This window comes from Patagioenas fasciata, chromosome 5 (assembly GCF_037038585.1).
Source record: "Patagioenas fasciata isolate bPatFas1 chromosome 5, bPatFas1.hap1, whole genome shotgun sequence".
NCBI classification, from domain to species: domain Eukaryota; kingdom Metazoa; phylum Chordata; class Aves; order Columbiformes; family Columbidae; genus Patagioenas; species Patagioenas fasciata.
In genome coordinates this window covers 41,701,956-41,721,647 of record NC_092524.1, presented here as the reverse complement: position 1 = coordinate 41,721,647, position 19,692 = coordinate 41,701,956, and the positions used below count along the sequence as shown (strand labels likewise).

The 19,692-nt window shown below is 37.0% G+C and overlaps 1 protein-coding gene across 6 annotated transcripts in view; it reads left to right on the top strand.

Moving 5' to 3' along the window:
* The window catches only part of STRN3 (striatin 3), a 64,897-nt gene that overhangs the window by 38,553 nt on the left and 6,652 nt on the right, over positions 1-19,692 (top strand). For 4 of the 6 annotated variants that reach the window (XM_071809374.1, XM_065839614.2, XM_065839612.2 and 1 more), the window contains 4 exons: positions 2,125-2,265; positions 7,832-7,965; positions 17,370-17,545; positions 17,677-17,724. In XM_071809374.1, the coding sequence (XP_071665475.1) occupies positions 2,125-2,265; positions 7,832-7,965; positions 17,370-17,545; positions 17,677-17,724 (499 nt within the window). The remainder of the gene's footprint in view (positions 1-2,124; positions 2,266-7,831; positions 7,966-17,369; positions 17,546-17,676; positions 17,725-19,692) is intronic. The other 2 variants (XM_071809375.1, XM_065839615.2) reach the window with 1 other exon arrangement.

Here is a 19,692-nt window from a genome sequence, read left to right as displayed (position 1 = left end):
TCTTGAGTATAAAACACAGCATCCAGTTCATGCCTTGAACGTAGCCGCTTATGCAGAGACAGCACATTCTTATCCTTGAAAGTCTCTTTGTAGCATTTAAAATACTTCAGCAATAATGTGAAGGTACACTTATTTGAAAGCAGAAATCTGCAGAGTCTTCTGTGGTGGTGGCATAGTCTTGAATGTTGATATTTTTCAGCATGAAATACAGAGAGGTTTTTGGGAACAGCAGCTGCTCTTTCGTGAACTTCAGAATGAAGCTTCTGTCTATTTTGTGTGGTGGATTGAGGCTGTTCTGAAGTTACGTCTGAAAGACAAGAAGTGACTAAACATACTGAAAAACACTAAAAGGCAAGGCCAACAGTCCTCTAATCACTGATGTACTAAATGACTGTCTGGTTCAAAGTAGCAGAGCAGGAGAGCTTAGTCTAGTTACTTCTGAGTGTGCTCTGAGACAGACTTCTTATGCCTGTATGTTTGGTGTGAAAGCACCTCCAAAAGATGCTTTCAGTTGGGATGTGAGTAAGTTTCTAAGCCATTTTTGGCATTTTGCATTCACATGTTGAACAATTCATGCTTATTGACATAAAAAAGACAAATGGGTTTTCTTCTAGAAAGCAAAGGGTGTACTAAAGTAGACAGTTTAGGCTCTATGGTATCTTCAAGAATGCATCTGCTGCTGGTCACTAGAGGTGGCTGGCTGACCGCCAACTAGAATTAAGACAAAAGCAGGCTTTGTAGCCTGTGTGTTAGAGACCTGGCCATTTAAGAAAAGCTTTTTACTATGAGATCTCACCTGCTGACTACAATTAAATATTGAAATGAAGTCCTGCCTGTTTAGTGGCTATTAGAAAAAGTGTTGGTGCAAAAGAGATATTCCTCATTTTATTTTATTTTACACTCACTTCATTAATTGAGATCATAGTTTTCTAGACTCACTTCTACCTGAGACTGGAGTGACATTTAACCATTTAAGAAGTAGTATAGTGTGTACCTTTTACTTTTTCGAGAATAAAGACTTTGGTTTAGGTTTGATTTCCTTTTTATTAAAAGTGGTACATGTCACCTCAGAATATAAGAAATTGTTTCCTAATGCTTACTTTACTAAGAAGGGGACGTATTTGAAAATTTTTTAAGCTCTAATATGTCCTTTTAAAGATAGTAAACACTTTATATTTTAGGAAGTTCAAAAGCATAATTTTTGGCAGCAGGGTGGTGGATTTTTTTGATTTTAAATGTTCTACAATAGAACTACCTGCAGTCCCAGAAAGGAATCCTTTACCCATTAGAAGTCTTGAGTCATTGTGGACTGTTTTCTTTAAAGGGATTCTGTCACTGAAATTTCACTTTACAATTGAAGTTTGACTTTTTGATGTTCAAGCTGTAAGCAAGAATGAATTTATTAATGAAAAAAAATTATACTACTCTTATTTGCTAGTATCTGCTTCATTAATTTAGTGCACAATACAATTCAGTATGCTTTGTTTCTAGAGGCATGCTTGTATAATAAGGATAACATACATCTGCAGTTTCATAGAGTGGTGGAATAATTCTTGCTCTTGTGTTTAATAAGCACTTTATACAGTTTAAATACCATTCAAAAGCAGGGAAAGTTAATTGTTTGTTGCACCCCCGTTATGAGTTGTCTGTACTTTTTCCCTCATTTTTAAGCTTATTTTTTATTTGCGCTCTGTTTTTAAGTGTTAAATTGTTTAGTATAGTTAAAGTTGTGTTATATTATTAGCAAATGTTTAATTCATTTGTGTTTTAATAATTAATGTTCTTTTGATATTTGCCTTGGCTTCAGTAGAACTGTAAGATGATTTTTTTTCTCTCCTACAGGAAATTGTAGAATAGATCTACAGAACACTAAGGAATTATTCTTTGATTTAGTGAATTAAAACTGTTTACTTGTAGTTTTCAGATTTGATGTATTAACTCATTCTTTTAATTTCCAAAAGATCATTTTTTTTAATATACAAAGACGAAAGCAAAGCAATGTATTTCTTTGAAGGAGGTCCCATCGTTAATATTCTTGTTTAATTAGTTTAGTGGATTTTTAGACTTCAATCGAGTCAAGCGGTAGCAATCAAATGAATCTTTGCTGCTGACATTAATTTACAGGAGTCAACAGGACAAAACTTCACGACATGATAGCTGATCTGGGCGATGATGAGATACCCCACATCCCTTCAGGAATCATTAATCAATCTAGGTCACCCTCTTCTAGAATGACTGATCATGAAGGTGCAAGAGCAGAGGAAGGTACAAAAAATTCAGCTACTTCTTATATACCAGGAGTTTTCTTTTACAAAGCACACGCTGTAATTTACTGTCCCCTCTATAAAGTATAAAGCAATTGCAGATTGCCACATTATTATTTTATTTGCAGTTCTTCCCAAATGGTTTTATGAGAATATGCCTTGAGTTTCTGTGGCTTATCGTAATTCACCATTCTTTCATAAGTATTTCTTAAAAAACTTTATTTACAGCAGTGTGTTCTAAAATTATTCACTGTTAAATCCCCATTTGCAGACCCCACCTGTCAGCAAAACCTTTTACAAATAGGGTGTTATTGATTGAGGGGGGAAAAAGGTGAGTATTAACACTTGATACATAGTTTGGATTTTAAAGTGAAAGTTAAAAGTGGGTATTTAAGTTACAAGACTAATTTGTCTCTTTTCCTCAGGTTAATGTTCTCTTTTTTGAAATTCTCTTGGTCTATATACACAAATGTACAAAGACACTATTTCTTTACAAAGTATTGATTTCAGTTTCAGGATTATCTTAGACAATGGAAGTTATTGGAAAACTGTTATCTAAAAAGTCTAAAATCTTGTATTCAGCTTTAAGTTTTTTGTTTTAAATCAATTATTTTCTGTGTGTTAATTTTGAGATTAGAATTTCATTATGTAAATTCCTCTATTCAGAACATATTTATTCAAAAATACTCGGCTGAATTCAGATTTGGCTCCTTTGTATCATCTTTGAGCCATTAGACTGGGCCTCGTGTCAACTATACTGGAAGTGGAAAGAATTTGTGTTATTACTGATCTTGATAATCTGTTGGTTCTCCTGTTCTTTCATCACTGCCCCCACAAATGCCTGTTACCAGGAAGCACGAAAATATAAATTTTACTGGGGGGGGTGTTGTTTTCCCAAACTATTGTTCTACAAAAGTGTTTGTCTTCCCACCTTTACTTTTACTGCCTTCCTTTTAATCTTCGTTTTACTTACAACTTAAAGATAAACCAGTATCAAATTTACCCGTGGAGTGCAATCGAAAAACCTACTGCTGAAGATCCACTTGGTAACATTTGTGGACATACATTTAGTCTGTGTTTAGGCTTAGTATTTATATGCTTTAGGTTGATTTTTAGCCTTTTAAGGGTATTATGGGCATGTGACCCTTCAGTTACAGGTCCCTCAGTTTGTCTTAGGGTATTTTTTCTTAGACCATATGTGTTAAGGAGAACTCATACAGATATTGTTTGTTTTAGAGACTTTACATGAAAAATTATATTGGACAAATCAACCTTTTTGAAGAAATAGATGCTAAATTTGCATTTGATTGGGACTGATTTTTATTGCCTGGTTCCTGTAGCACAAACATTGTGCTCTGCTTCATGTAAAGATTGTCCACGCTATTTTCAAGTAAACTGTATTTCAGGATTATATTTTCATGCTATTTAATGTATGAATATGTTTTCAGCTTACCAGTGTATTTTGGGCTTTATTCACTAGGAGTAGTAATATGAATATCTCTGCCATCATATGTGCTAATTGTGGTTTCTGCGTAACTTTTAAACTTGAATATTAGAGTTTAAATTTTGCTGTTGGATCAGAAAGTCTATCCTGAATGCTATGTGGCTTTCGGAGTTTTTGTCTATACCATATGGTGCAAAGTTGCAATAAAAACAAGCGTAGTGGTGTCTTCTAGGTCTCTCTTTTGGTAGCAAGACCAAATGATTCTTTATCATAAAATGCTTAATTTTTTTGTTCAGCTGTGTTTTAAAAGCTAAGTTTTTTGCAGACAAGTGGGACACCCTGGCCTATGCTGATGAATGTTACCAAGCCATGTAACTGTATGTAAGGTTTATGCTACACTCTGAAATGTTATGGTTCTGAGACAGTGGTTGATAATTTGGTTTTTGTATAGAGAAGAAAGTGTTGTTTAGCTCACTTTTTTTTTTCTTGAGAGGAGGAGAAGTTCCAGAGAGGAAAATAAACCATGGTGCTAATTAGCTGAGAATATATCTTTTATACATCTGACAGTGTGGGGTTTGGTTTGGTGGTTTTCTTTTTTCACTCAAGTGCCTGGTTAAATATGATGAGAAAATTGTTATGCTGTGATTAAACTTTATAGTTTTGGCCATAAAAATGTGGGGCTTCCATTCCACCACATTGCGTGTCTTTCAGAAACAGAATCAACTGTAGTACGATGCTCAATTCAATGTATTATACAGAGAATTATTACTTTGGGTTGTTTTTTAACATCTATAGATTGTGGGGGTGTCAATCTACAGATTGACGAAAAAAAATAGCAGTAAGCTAATTGCTCAGGTATTAACTGCTACTTTTGGTATACCATGTATTACCTTTCTAGAAAACAAGATTAAGGTGTCCCTGTCATAGAGCAGGCAACAACAGCATATATGAACATACATATCTAAATAGAGATTTAAGCAGTTTCAGTCTGTACAAATATTACTGCTTGATTTTTGACTTGATTATGTATGATGTCAAGGACTTGAGAGTAAGAAGTGCTGATTTAGGCTTGACCAAGCAAGTATTTAATAATTGTATTTTTTTCACATAGTTTCACCTGCAACCAAACTTGTACTATCACTTCAATTTTTACTTGATATTTAACAATTGCAAACTCATTAAACAGATACATTATGCTCTGAGGATAATATTGTACTCTGTGTGTGTTAGAAAAATACTTGGATTTTTTTAAAGATGAAAAGTATTCAACAAAGTAATTTAACTTCATAATTTGCAAATATCTATTGATGTGTTGTTTTTGTTAGGCAGAGTTGTCTTTATTTTTAGTAGCTATGTCATCATGCATCTTTCATTGTGTTGCTTTTCAGGCTTTTCTTTTTATAAAAGCAGCTTGCAACCAGTTTCTAAACTTATTTGAATAGGTCTCATTTGAAAATAATGTGCAAATAAATTAAAATATACAACATATTATGCTTACATACTGGCAACATTAGTATTGAGAAATATGCTTATAAATTTTGGATAGCATTAATTGGAAGCTTTTAATAAATATTCGCCTCTGATGCAAATAAAACTTGATAAATTTATGATTTAGACTCCTAGTGTAAAGCATATGACAGTCTGTTAAGGACAGATGATATTAATTTCACAAAGAATTAGTGTGACAAGTTATGGGGCTTATTTTAAATGTTGTGAGCCTATCTTAAAGATCAAATAGGAGTCACAGCATCACAACAGGAATGGAAAGTGTCCTCAAATTTAAAATGAGCATTTTACCTCCTTTACCCAGTGATCAGCAGCTTGTATAGTGGCTTCTGTAGTGACTTGGGAGGTTTTACTTATAAATAGATACATGGATTTGGGAGGCTGGGACCTTGTCAAGACAGTGGAGGTGAGCCAGTTTTGGAATCTCCCAATGTAAGGATTGCAGTATTTCTGTGGGAGATTAAAAGGGGGGGAGAGGAAAAAACAAGCAAGCAAACAAACAAAAAAACCACACACAACACATGCATGCACAACTTCAACCAAACATTGAAGGCAACAACAACAAAACCTCTAAAAAGCCCTCTGTTTCTTCTGTGGCCCTTTTTTTTGTTTTTCCCCTTCTACTCATTTTCTGTTAGAAAAGGCCCAGGAAAAACTTGGTCTCTGAAGTACTTGAGGGGCTAATTGCTGTTCATTTGAGGATTTAATAGTTTAGGTTTGCCCAGAGAATATTTGCGATGTTATTTTATTTCCTGCTTCATATAAAAGTATTGTTTGTATCTCCTTTTTTACTCAACTCAGACACTTTCATTAAGAAATCAATCCATAGAAATTCTGATCTCATCTAATAAGCATGGATGACTAGATACCCCCTCACACCTCCCAAAAAAGCCCAGAAACTAATAATAAGGGAAGTAGATGAGAATATGGAAAATAATTAGGTATTTTCTATGAATATGCCTTTTTCTGAAATATGAGTTGTTTGGAATAGACTGTCAAATTTGAGGGGTTTAGTGAAATAGTAAGCGAAATGAAAAACTTACTTATCTAAAGGCATGGTAAGCTATTTTTGGCTTTTAATTTAATGTAGTATTCTGATGAGTCAAGATCTGTGTATGCATTGAGAATGTTTTAAAAAGAGGTGATTGTGCATAGCAGTTATACAAACAGCAGTCTTCATTCTTACGTAGATTATCTTTTTAGATTCTCACTTAGAGATGTGTTGTCTGTGCTAATAAGCTTACATTTTTCAGTACTACGGTGGTTCGCAAGCATTAGAAACTTGTTTTAATCTTGAGAAGTGAGTTTCAATGTGGTTTGATTGGCTCCTCTTTGCGTAGCCATAGCAATGGTGCCAGGCATCTGTAACTTTACACCGGGTCTTAATTACTTTTCTTCAGCTGGAGTAGAACATAACTAGGTTACCATTCAGATAGTGGTGATAATAATAAATATGCACGTTCAAAACAGGAATGTGTTGATTATTAGTTGGCTTGTTTGGAACTATTTTTGTAAGATAAAAAAACCCAAAATATGGGTGGTTTTGAGATCTGGAAGCTTTATTTTCTCTTCAGTTTCAGTGTTTTTTTCTGAGAGGATTAGAAACAAGGGGTGACATTAAAGTGAGACCATGACACTCTATTCCAAATCAGTGAAATCCAAAAGTCAAGCAAGTTTAGTTTTTAAAGATGTCAAATATGATTTAACATATGTTGCACGTTTGCACTTAGCTAAAGTTTAAGTACTCCACCTAACAAGTGTCCTAAATTTTGCACAGAAAGGAATACTGATAAGTAAAAACAGCTTCTAAGATATGCTGAAGTATTACAATATTTAAACCTTTATTCCTGTTCCTTACTGCTAAATTGATATTTGTGAGTAGAATAATATATACAGAATTGTTGCAGAGTGTAAAGAAAATGGGCGAATATTTGAAACTTTATTATTCAGAATGAATGGTTATATATATAATTCTTATTTATTCTACATGATAATTAACAGCAATGTTAAATTTTAATTTGGGGGAAGGCACAGCTAGCTAAGATAAATGTCAGTTGGGTGTATTTTAAATTAGAATCCAAAATCATGCTGGGAGAATAAGGCGGGAATTCATGAATAACAGATGTTTTAATTTTTTTAATCATCTGAAAAATCAAAGTAGAAGAGATGTTTTGCAGGGTGCCTTTACCCGGAGAGGTAAAAATTACTTACACATGCAAATAGAGATATTTGACTACTATAAACCACAGAGACTAATCTGCAAACGGCTAGAAGGCAAATGGCGTGGTGTAGTGAGTGAAACATCTAGCTGAAAACTTGGATACACTTGGTGCTGCAATGTAAAGAAATGTTAGTCAAGTCACTTGTCGGTAGTATTGAACACTTCTGTAAAGTAAGTTGAAATCAAATGATGAATCATGAAAAAAAGTTTTGTAATTAATATGTGTGTGTGTTTGCACGTGTGTGTGTCATCATGCTCTGTTTTAGTTGGGGCAGTATGTAGAGTGTACATGTTCAGTTTTAAACTCTGTTCTGCTTTTAAGTGATGAATAATACAATTTTTCATCGGTTTGAATTATTACATTGAGACTTAAAGAAACTGTTTTGTTCTTTGTAGCTGAGCCAATAATGTTTCCACCTGGAGGAGGCAAGTCGTTTATTACGGGTTCTGATGATGTGTTGTTAAGTGTACTGGGCCTTGGAGACCTTGCAGACTTGACAGTAACAAATGATGCAGACTATAGTTATGATGTAAGTGCAATTTTATTTTAAAATTCTTTATACAGTTTAATTTAATCAATAGTAGCTGGGTCCCTTCTCCCCAACCCTGAACATTATAAATGCAGAGAACAGAGATTTCATTAGCAAAAACTATTACTTGGGAGGAGGAGGAAGCACCTTGTGAATGGGCTAAGGTGGATATTAAAAGTTAACTGAGATGACTTGTTTGTTTTCTACTTAGATAACTTAATTTAGATTTTGTCACTGGAGGAATGTGTTATGACATAAAATACAGACTGACATCTTAATGTGAATTTATTTGATCAAAAATGGCAATGCTACACTCACATGGAGTATTCAGAAGACATGGCAAAAACCATAAATATTGACATTAACTTATTTGTTTGCTTTCTGTGGGTTTATGTAGTGTTAACAGCATAGACTGTATATAGTAGTATATATCAGATGTAAGCTTTTAGAGTATGTTTTTATTACAGTCCAGAGTATTCTGAGATTCCTTTGACCATATTTGTTAAGCTACTACCAATAGTTTTATAGGATTTTTTTGTTGGCTAGTAACATTTGATGGCTGGTTAGGGAAGTGTTCAGGTAAGTCCTAGGTATTGTTTGTATTTAAAGTGTCTTATGTTTTGTGGTTGTACTGTTTGGTTTTTTGGGTTTTTTTTTTTTAAATTGCTGTTGGTAAGGAACCTCTCTGTTTCTGTAACATTTTGAGTTAGATACATGGTGTTTGTATTGGCAACCATTACTGGGGATTTTATTAAAATCTTAGATTCTCCAAAGTGAAGAAATAAGTTGTTTATAGCTTTTTACACAGTCTGAAAACACTTCTGTGTGACTGCACACAAAAGGAAGGATTCTTAATTACTGTAATGAAGTAAGAGCTAATATTTCCATTTCTCCATTATGGCAGAGTGTTATGTTATGTAGTTCCGTTTCCTGAATAACAAATTAAAATGTTAATGATCCATCCTGGGTATTACTGGACTGTATAAAAATAGATGAGATTTTTTTAAAATATTGTGAATAGGTTTAAAATTTTAATAATAAATTGTCCTTCTTACAATAAAGATTCATCTTCAGGTTGTCCATTTCATTTCAAATGATATAGCACTTCTGGGAAATCAGATAACTTAATATCAGAGTTCAGTTTCAGCTCTTTGCTTCTTATCTTTCTCAGGATTTTGCCGTCTACCTAGCTAAATCTCTTGTGTAATCATGTGTATGATGTGTCTGACCTGGAGGGTCATGTACAAGTGTTTAGAAAATTACTATTTTTCTGTAAAGTTTCAGTGAAATGTATGAACAAGTGAACTTCGAAGAAAAGTTTTTCAAAAGCTTCAATTGTAAGTGCTTTAAGGCAGCTTAAATTTGAAACATTTGGAACTGGATGTTCTGAATCACTACTCCTAACTAGTACTAATCTCTCCTGGAAATTATGAAGTTGAATAGTCGGGGGTTGTTTTACATAGTACTGTATTTACTTGGTTGAATAACTGCTAAATGCTCCTGTCTGTATCTTCATCGAAGAGTGAAGAGAAGTTTGGTTTAATGGTATTTATTTTAAAGCAGTTTAGAATCTCAAATCCAGCTTCTGAACTTGTTTATTGATTGTTTTATTTTCTTCAAGTGTTATCCCGGTTTTACTGACAGTAAGTATGAGGCATCGAAAACTAAATGGTATATTTTCAGTAGTGAGGCAGCTACAGTTGTGAGATTAGATCACAAATTGTTTTTGCAGTTGTATTGCATTCTATGTCTGTCCTATTCCTGAGTTCAAAACTTTGGAGTATTGAGGTCTGGTGGGTCACACTTGCTCTTCATTAAATTTATAAAGGTAACATGACAATATTTGGATCTTAAGGCACATGTTCATAATCACAGAATTTTCTGTTTCTTTTTTTCTTTTAAAAACTAAAATATTTGTTATGCACCTTTCTTTCCTCTTCTGCCCACCAAAATCCCAAATCAACCCATATACTGGACAGTTAATGTATGGACTAATTAGTAGGGTGACCCATATGGTTGATCTGTAATATTGTATTTTACATGGCTCCATTTTTGGTTGGCTATTTTTAATGCCATGAGAATGATTATCAGTCAGAATTCGTAGCATAAGTTCTAATACCTGTACAACTCCAGTATTAGCAGAATACTTTAGATCTCTATTGTAGACTGTTATCTGTTGTTCTCCAATTAGCTGTCCATTGAGAATTACTGTATACATGGAAGGAACAAGAAGTTCCTGGGCTGAAATTATAGCAGTCTGGAAGGAGGGTGAGAAGAAGCATCACTAATCTTGTACTTTTTCTTAAGCATTTTTGGTTGTTTTTAACTACTGTCAGAGGCCCATGCTGAGCCAGAAGTATCTTAGATCAAAATAATGCAGTAATTAATAATGAAATAATAAAAGTTCTGATGCCGTAATAGCAAATCTATACCACGTCTTTCTTTGCTAAAGAGATTACAAGAATATCTATGATGTAAAAGAAGGAATTTGTGATGTCTCCTTCAAGAACTCCAGTAGTGTAGGGAAAGTTGGCCTATAGAGGATGCCTTGTGAGAGAGAGACTTTCAGAAGCAAGATTTGTTTTGAGGAAAATGTTGTGCTTGATTGCAATGCTGCAACTTTGCAATATGTTTTCCTCTTTTGTGAGGTACAGCTTCTTCATAGAACAGTGCATAGCCATTTTGCTTATTCCAAGGGGGAGGAGTATTTACAGGTGAGCCAAGACACACTCAGGAAGCATTAAAATGAGTTGTTGATACCAACTGATCAAACTGTTTCAGAAGAATCTGTGGGACTTCTGACAAACCTGACAATACAGTTTTTATTGTGCAAGGAGCAATGCAGAATAGAACTTGGAGTTGGCTTTACTGCCTTGGGAAACTTAGAGAATAGAAGTGATAAATACACAAGTATGAAATGCTGCCTGAGCTAGCAAGGAATTTGCAGCAGAAGGCAGTACCTCACAAATTTGTCAAAGGTTTGAGGGTGTCAGTTATTCTGTAGATGAAGATGATCTTATTGCTTCAGTGTAGCTGGAGATCTAAAATTTTCTCGTTGAGACACTTCATTAAAGGCTCTTTAATTACAGCTTGGTTTGAGAGGTGTGTGTGGAGAGGTTATTTCATGCTTTAATATCTGGCTGATACAGGAGACAAAAGTTTTTGCTCTCTTACTGCTTCATTCACCAAACAGGAATGAGAAGTGATTATTATAGTTGTCACTTGGTTTCCTTCCTTCCTATCCAGTCCTGCTTTCCCAGTGCTCTTAAGATATCTGTTATCTTTTAAAGCATATCTGAAAAATGCGTGATGGCTTCTGACTTCTTCTGAATTGAAGTATCCAATAACACAGATTGAAAGAATTTTTTTGATACTTTTATTTAAGAAGGGAATCTCTGTCCTGTCACGGATCTGAAGAGACTGTTGGTTCTCCATCACAGTGTTCCTTCAGGTTAAAAATTCCTTGATAGTTCTTGATTTCTAAAGTTGTTTCCACATAACTGTGGATCTGCAGTGCAATAAGATCATGTCTTATCTTGTACCTGTAACACAGCACTTGTAGGACATATTAATCTCATGCCCCTTTGAGCTTAGCTGAAGCCAACTGCTTTTCCAGTGAATCTCCAGATAAGCAGATAATGTTAAGCAAAATTAATGTTTAAGTAAAACAACAACAGAATCCCAAATACTTAATATTCCCACTTTTTGCATTTTTTTCCCAATAGGTCCATGTTCTTAAAATGCTTGTGTGAGCCATTAGTAGTGCATGAGTAGATAAAGCCACAACAGGGTTCCACTGGCTTTCATGTTGCAATCCCTGATGAGGGTTATATTTTGAAAACGAGAGGATATGTGGACAGAATGGGGATAATGTTTTAAATTTTAAGAATTTCAACTATAGCTGAAAGTTTTTCTGTATGTCAGTGATTTAGTCCACCAGTTGTCCACAAGACTAGTTATCTGTAGTACAGTACAGTCAACTCAAGTCATGTTGTTTTCATGTTTTTATATTTACCTCCAGTGTGTGTAGTGGTTCCTATGCTGAAGGATTAATTTTGTTATCAAAACAAATACTCCTGTTTCTATTTTCTTGGATTCCACAGCTACACTGGATGGTGTTTTTCTGCTGTAGGACTCATCCTCACTAACAAAGAGGGTCTGGTCGAAGCAGTAAAGGTTGAGGGCTGCCTGGGTTGCAGTGACCACGAGATGGTGGAGTTCAGCATCTCGTGTGGCAGGAACAGAATAGCAAGTAGAATTGCAACCCTGGACTTTGGCAGGGCTAATTTCGGCCTTTTCAAGCAATTGCTGGGGGAAATCCCATGGGCAAGACTGCTTGAAGGAAAAGGGGCCCAAGAGAGCTGGATTGCATTCAGAGGTTACTTCTTCCATGCTCAGGATCAGAGCATCCCCACACGTAGGAAGTCGAGGAAGGGAGCCAGAAGGCCTGCGTGGTTGAATAGGGATCTGTTGGGTATGCTCAAGCAGAAGAGGCGAGTTTACAGGTCATGGAAGCAGGGGCTGGCCACTTGGGAGGAATATAAGGCTGCTGTTAGAGGATGCAGGAGGGCAGCTAGGGTAACCAAGGCCTCCTTAGAATTACAGCTGGCGAGAGGGGTCAAGGACAGCAAGAAGAACTTTTTCAAATACATAGCAGATAAAACTAATACCAGAGGCAATGTAGGCCCACTGATGAATGAGGTGGGTGCCCTGGTGGCAGAAGACACAGAGAAGGCAGAATTGCTGAATGCCGCCTTTGTCTCTGTCTACTCCGCTGGAGGCTGTCCTGGGGAACCCTGTACCCCTGAGACCCCGGATGAAGCCAGGTTAATGGAGGAGTTTGCTTTAGTCGATGAGGACTGGGTTAGGGAACAATTAAGTAGTCTGGACGTCCATAAATCCATGGGTCCAGATGGGATGCATCCGCGGGTGCTGAGGGAGCTGGCTGAAGTCATTGCTAGACCGCTATCCATCATTTTTGCCAAGTCTTGGGAAACGGGAGAGGTGCCCGAGGATTGGAGGAAAGCAAATGTCACTCCAGTCTTTAAAAAGGGCAAGAAGGAGGACCTGGGTAATTATAGACCGGTCAGCCTCACCTCTGTCCCTGGGAAAGTAATGGAACAGCTTATCCTTGGTGCCATCTCAAGGCACATCAGGGATAAGAGGGTCATTAGGGGCAGTCAGCATGGCTTTACCAAGGGTAAGTCATGCTTGACCAACCTCATAGCCTTTTATGAGAATGTAACAAGGTGGATGGATGATGGCAGAGCGGTGGATGTGGTCTACCTTGACTTCAGTAAAGCCTTTGACACAGTCCCTCACAGCATCCTCACAGCTAAATTGAGGAGGTGTGGTCTCGACAATAGCGTAGTGAGGTGGGTTGCAAACTGGCTTAAAGAGAGAAGCCAGAGAGTGGTGGTCAATGGTGCGGAGTCCAGTTGGAGGCCAGTATCTAGTGGAGTGCCTCAGGGGTCAGTACTGGGGCCAATATTATTCAATATATTCATTAATGATTTAGACGAGGGAATTGAGTGTACTATCAGCAAGTTTGCTGATGACACTAAGCTGGGAGGAGTGGCTAACACGCCAGAAGGCTGTGCCGCCATCCAGCGGGACCTGGACAGGCTGGAGAGTTGGGCGGGGGATAATCTGATGGAATTTAACAAGGGAAAGTGTAGAGTCCTGCATCTGGGCAGGAACAATCCCAAGTTCCAGTATAGGTTGGGGAATGACCTATTAGAGAGCAGTGTAGGGGAAAGGGACCTGGGGGTCCTGGTGGACAACAGGATGACCATGAGCCAGCACTGTGCCCTTGTGGCCAGGAAGGCTAATGGCATCCTTGGGTGTATTACAAGGGGGGTGGTCAGTAGATCGAGAGAGGTCCTCCTTCCCCTCTACTCCGCCCTGGTGAGACCCCATCTGGAATATTGTGTCCAGTTCTGGGCCCCTCAGTTCAAGAAGGACAGGGAACTGCTGGAGAGGGTCCAGCATAGGGCAACAAAGATGATTAAGGGAGTGGAGCATCTCCCTTATGAAGAAAGGCTGAGAGAGCTGGGGCTCTTTAGTTTGGAGAAGAGGAGACTGAGGGGTGACCTTATTAATGTTTATAAATATATAAAGGGTGAGTGCCATGAGGATGGAGTCAGGCTCTTCTCAGTGGCAAACAATGATAGGACAAGGGGCAATGGGATCAAGCTGGAACACAAGAGGTTCCACTTAAATTTGAGAAAGAACTTCTCAGTGAGGGTAACAGAGCACTGGAACAGGCTACCCAGGGAGGTTGTGGAGTCTCCTTCCCTGGAGACATTCAAAGCCCGCCTGGACACATTCCTGTGCGACCTCACCTAGGCGTTCCTGCTCCAGCAGGGGGATTGGACTAGATGATCTTTTGAGGTCCCTTCCAATCCCAAACATACTGTGATACTGTGATACTGTGGCTGAGAAATGGAAAGTCCTCATTTTTCAGAGCATCAAAATTTTGAAATTTCTAATCAGTCACAACAGTATCAAGAGGAAAAAACAGTAAAACATTAGGAAACTCTGACTGTAGTTATTAATTATTGCTTTCTAATTCACCTGTTTGCTGGAGATGCATAGTTGATTGGGTTAGGGAAATATGCATTTCCTTACTATACTGCAAGGATTCTGTTGACTGCAGGGGCAAGGAGTAGCTTCCTTCCATGGTATCTTTTTTTTTCTTTTTTTCATGTGTTTTGTTTTGGTTTTCATGGGATGTTTTCGTTTGGTTTGCTAGTTTGTTTCTTGTTGTTTGTGTTTGTTTGCTTGCTTGCTTGTTGGTTTTTTTGTTTTGTTTTGCTCAGGTGTAGTTTCATTCAGTCTGGAATGCTGGTTGTTTACAAGGCAGAATGAATAGGTTGCTGGCCTGTGTTCCCATACAGACAAAACTAAGGCAAATCGGGATTTTCATTAGGTTAAATGGAGCAAGTATTACAAAGCAGGCATTTCCCATTCTGCTTGCTTCTCTAATCTGTTTAGCAATTTCTTGTGGTTTATGGTTTGTATGGGGATTTTTTGCTCCAAGTTTAGGGAGATTGTGTGGTAAAGGTTTTTTCAGGACATGTAAAGTGTTTTGTTTCTCCTAATGGAGACAGAGTTTTTGTTTTGGGTATTTGTGGGTGGTTTTAGGTAGGGGAACAACAACTCTTGGTTGTGGTCAGTGCTATTATTCTAAGCATCTGCTCTCTGGCTGTTTGCTGAGGGGGGACTAGGATCAAGGGTCCAGCTGTTCCTTCTTGGTCCTGTGTAGTAAAGTCTGCCAAAGTTAATGAACTCTGTTTTCCCTTTTTTGAAACAGAAGGACCACTATATTGAATCCTGGGTTTTTTGAGTGGCTCTTCTTCACAACTGTAATAGAAACCAGTGTGGTGTGGATGCATGTCACACCCAAATAATCAAGGTCTTCTGTCTAATCTGGGACATAACAACATGTCCTAAAATTAGCCATTGCGGTTTCAAATGTTTAGCTTTAATTTCTCTAAGCCTCAGATCACCACAAGTACATGAGGCAACATGAGTTAGCCAGGTGGATGAATACCTTACATAATGAGGATTAAAAATACTGGGGGACTGATAGAAAAATACCACTTTTTTCCCATTTTCCACACTCCCCCCCCCCCCCCTTTTTTTTAATCCCCTTATCCACTTTAAATTTAGACATATGAATAAATATGCAGTTTGGGCTGAAATCTATAAAGTTTAATACAGAACTCCAGAATTCCACTCTGTTCCCCAGAAGAAAAGATTATTCTTTTTATGAAATTTGTATATAGTATGCAGTGTAGTGCTAAATAACTTAAATCTCAATAAAAATATTGTGGTATTCTGTATACTCTGAAGTAGGAAGAGTGAAAACAAAATGCTTTGTTATGAAATGTATTTGTTTGATGGTATTAAAAAAAAAGAAATCCAGGTTATATGTCTGGTATAACAAGTTCTGGTGTTTGATCTGCATTTGGCATAGTTTGCACTTAGGCCAGAAATGTACATTAATATACGAGAAAAGCAAATGCCTGCAAATCTGTAACTCAGAACAGTAAATTTTATTGTATGAGCCTTTATTTGCTTTGACTGGATAGAATCAAATTTAGTGTGAGTGAATAGCGATAATTCAGTCCAGGATATAGATTTGGTCCAAGAATACTTACTACAGTTTATGTTACGTGATGATCTTGAGTTTTGTTTTCAGTCCTGACAGATATGAGGTACTAAGATTTTAGGAGCTATGGGAGATTTTTAGTCTCTTAATAGTGTTGCTGGAAGTATCTTTGGATACTGAGAGATTCTGGCCTGTGGTTAAGATACACACTTTAACAATTACTTGGTGACTAGATAGAGTGTAAGGCAGACAATAGGATTAGTTTCCATCAATTCTTAGTTTGCTAATTTTGTTCATCTAACTAAAGTCAGTTTTTTAAACTCTCTATAATTACTTCAGGGGAAGAGAGAGAAGTACCTGCAGATGTATTTCTCCGTATGGTGGAGGCTTAGGACAAATGGGATGTAGTGTTTGAAGAGTCTGCTCTCTGCAGAATATAAATTGATTTCAAAGTTCTAAGTTAGTCTCTCTCACTCACTAGAAGACTTTGAGGTTTTCTGGTAACTCTTCTGAGTTACCTATAGTCAGTATTAAGTAGCTTTAAATGTTGCATTTTAGCCTAACAGTCTATAGGTAAGAGTATTAATTGAATTCACAGTATATAAAAGTAAAGTTTGTATATATTGCTTCACATAGTAACAAAGTTATTGGCTCACAAGTATATGTAAAACTCATTAAAAATATTTATGTGTGATGTTAGGTTTACAATCATTGTAAATGTGTATTTAAATTTGTATTACCTACTTATGTGTACATACCTTCATGCGTAGAAGTATTTGAGAATTCTCTATGTTTCTTGTCATTTTTCAGTCAGGTTGCTCGTCTGAGAATGATCACTCACTAGGCACCTGAGGTTCATTTTTGTTAAGCTTAAGTGATAAATGAGCTTTTGACAGTTGTAATCTCTCCTTTGGGTGCAGACAACATGATAAGCAATGAAACCTTGTCTTTTTTCAGGGAAGAATTAAAGTGTCATTGCACAAAAAGATTAAAACTAGTTTTGGAAAATCAAGGCTTCTTGTCTGTGTATTCAGCATTGTACTCCATTTCACTCTGGGCCGGAAGAAACTATGATAGTAGAAAAATTTGCAGACTGCCTTACAGGCCGGAGATGGAGTTACAGATGCATATAGACAGATCAGTAGATAAATGCAAACTTAAGATTGAACGTGCATTAGCTGAATCAAAAGTAGCGTGTTTTCCTAAAATACGGGGAGATGTATATTATACATATTTTTAAACTCAGGATAAAGTTACGCCTCTATTCTCTTTTTTTGTTTACCTAAAGCTGCCAGCTAACAAAGATGCCTTCCGGAAGACTTGGAACCCTAAGTACACGCTACGCAGTCATTTTGATGGAGTGCGGGCATTAGCTTTTCATCCTGTAGAGCCTGTGCTGGTTACAGCCTCTGAGGACCACACTCTAAAACTTTGGAATTTGCAGAAAACGGTTCCTGCCAAAAAGCAAGTATATGGGTTTTTATAAAATATCAATTATGTTTTAAATGCCTTTGAAATTGATTAAACTCTTATAAGTTTTCGGAGTTTTCCTCTAGAGATTTCATGTAGCATAATAACTTTCCTTTTTCTTTCAGGAGTGCCTCTTTAGATGTAGAACCAATCTACACATTTAGGGCCCACATGTAAGTGTTTGACATAATTAATGCTTGATAAATGTATTGTCGTTATCTGATGGATTCGTAAGACACTTCAGTGTAAAAGCCACAAATGTGCTCTATTTTTACATTTTATCAACAACGGCCCTCGTACTTTGTGAAAACAGGCAAATACTGAGTCCCTGTCATGAGTCACACAGTCCATGATAACACAAGAAGAACAGGAAGTGATAAATGTGATTAGTTGAAATGGAAAGGAGAGATTGTAGAAGATGATAGTAAAAATGACCTGAGTGATGCCTGTATCTTGGACTGTGGATTTTATGTATAACATATGAAGATAGGCAGGGTAGACTTTATTAATTGTACCTAGTGTTTTCAGATACAGGTCTGAGAAATTAGAAGTACAAATGCAATCATCAGGATCAAAAAAATAAGGCCGATTCAATGAGTGAAAAATCAGGACATCAAGGGAGTAGGGAGGTTCTGAATTGTTTTTAGGGGCTTCAACAAGAATAAGAGATAAAATTTCATTGCCAGCATAGGCCAAAGTAGTAGATAAGGCATGGGTATTCACCAGCACATATGCCTCTCAGTGCTGGGGGAAACTTGGAAATCAATGAAGTAACTATTATAATCAAAAAGTCTATTAATACCTGAGCGAAGTTCTGATAACCACAGTCAGTTCTCTTCCAGTGTCAACCCAGGCTTCCTTTCCCATCTCAAGCGTGCCTACTTTGTGTGCAGATGGTGGTTTATTACAAATATTCTCATTTCTGGTTGTGCCCTGGCCCAAGATATTGGGGAAGCGGATTGGACAAACTAGTCTGAAACAAGGAAAGATCCTTGTTGTGGCAGATGGTGACAGTGAACTGACCTGAATTAAACAACATTAGTAAAATGTGCAAGTTGAGCTGGAACTTGTAAAACTCCATAAAGCATTAACTGCTTTATTACTGCCTAAGTTTCGCGTGCTAATTTTGATTTCTGCTTCCTTCTGATAAGAACACAAGACAAAAATTCATGGTCTGTAGGTAGTCACAGTAGTTTGAGTGTACTTGCCCTATGTAACTAAAGATCCAGTCTCCAGTTACCAGATAAGCTTCACGAGAGCTCTTTGTAAGTGTGGAAGTCGATAACACTTCATGTGCTGGCCTTGATAATGGGGGAAAAAGAAAAAAAAGTAGTTTGTACTTGGACATCTGCACATAGTATCATCACCCTCCTCATTCCCTTAAGCCATTTACTTGATAGGATGTAACATCTTATTTTTTGCACTTATTAACTGAAGTGTAAAAAAACACTCTTCTTTAGGACAGGGTGAGTAGTATGTCCTCATGATAAAATACAAATGTTCTTTTGAGTGACAGAGGACCACTGACTAATTGAATTCTCCTTCAGTTCTTTTCCTCTGTCTAAATTTGGGCTATTATTTGAGCTTTTGTTACTGAATACAAAAAGATAAGGTTTGGGAAAGTTTTGGTGCAGAATTCATCTACACCCTGTGGCTTCCAGTGGGGCTGATAACAAAGTAATTTTGTTATTTTTTTTTACCTCACATATGCGTTGAGCAACATTCCCTCTCATCCCAGCTTCGTTCTGCTCTTTGCCAAATACACAGGTGGATTCAACCGATGGTCTTCCTTTTCACTATCTTCAAATATGTAATTCTAGTTTGCTCATCTGCACTTAAATGACTGGTAAACTCCTTATATCCTGAGCATGGCCTGTCAGATGAGCCAGGCATCTAATTTTGGGGATATGGTTTTACAATACAGTTAAACCTGACTTAGTAGTGTGTCTAAAGGAGTAGGCCTGCATCTTCCATCAGACTACAGCTTGTGCTTGTCTCATATCACAGCGAACAGGTTGAAGAAGTTAAACCAGTGGAAGTCTAACCTTGGCCAAAAAGTACTTTCTAGGGTCATTTTTCTGAGCCAGTTTACTGGGACATAGGTTACTGTCGGTTCATAAAAAAGGATGAGAAGATAGTTG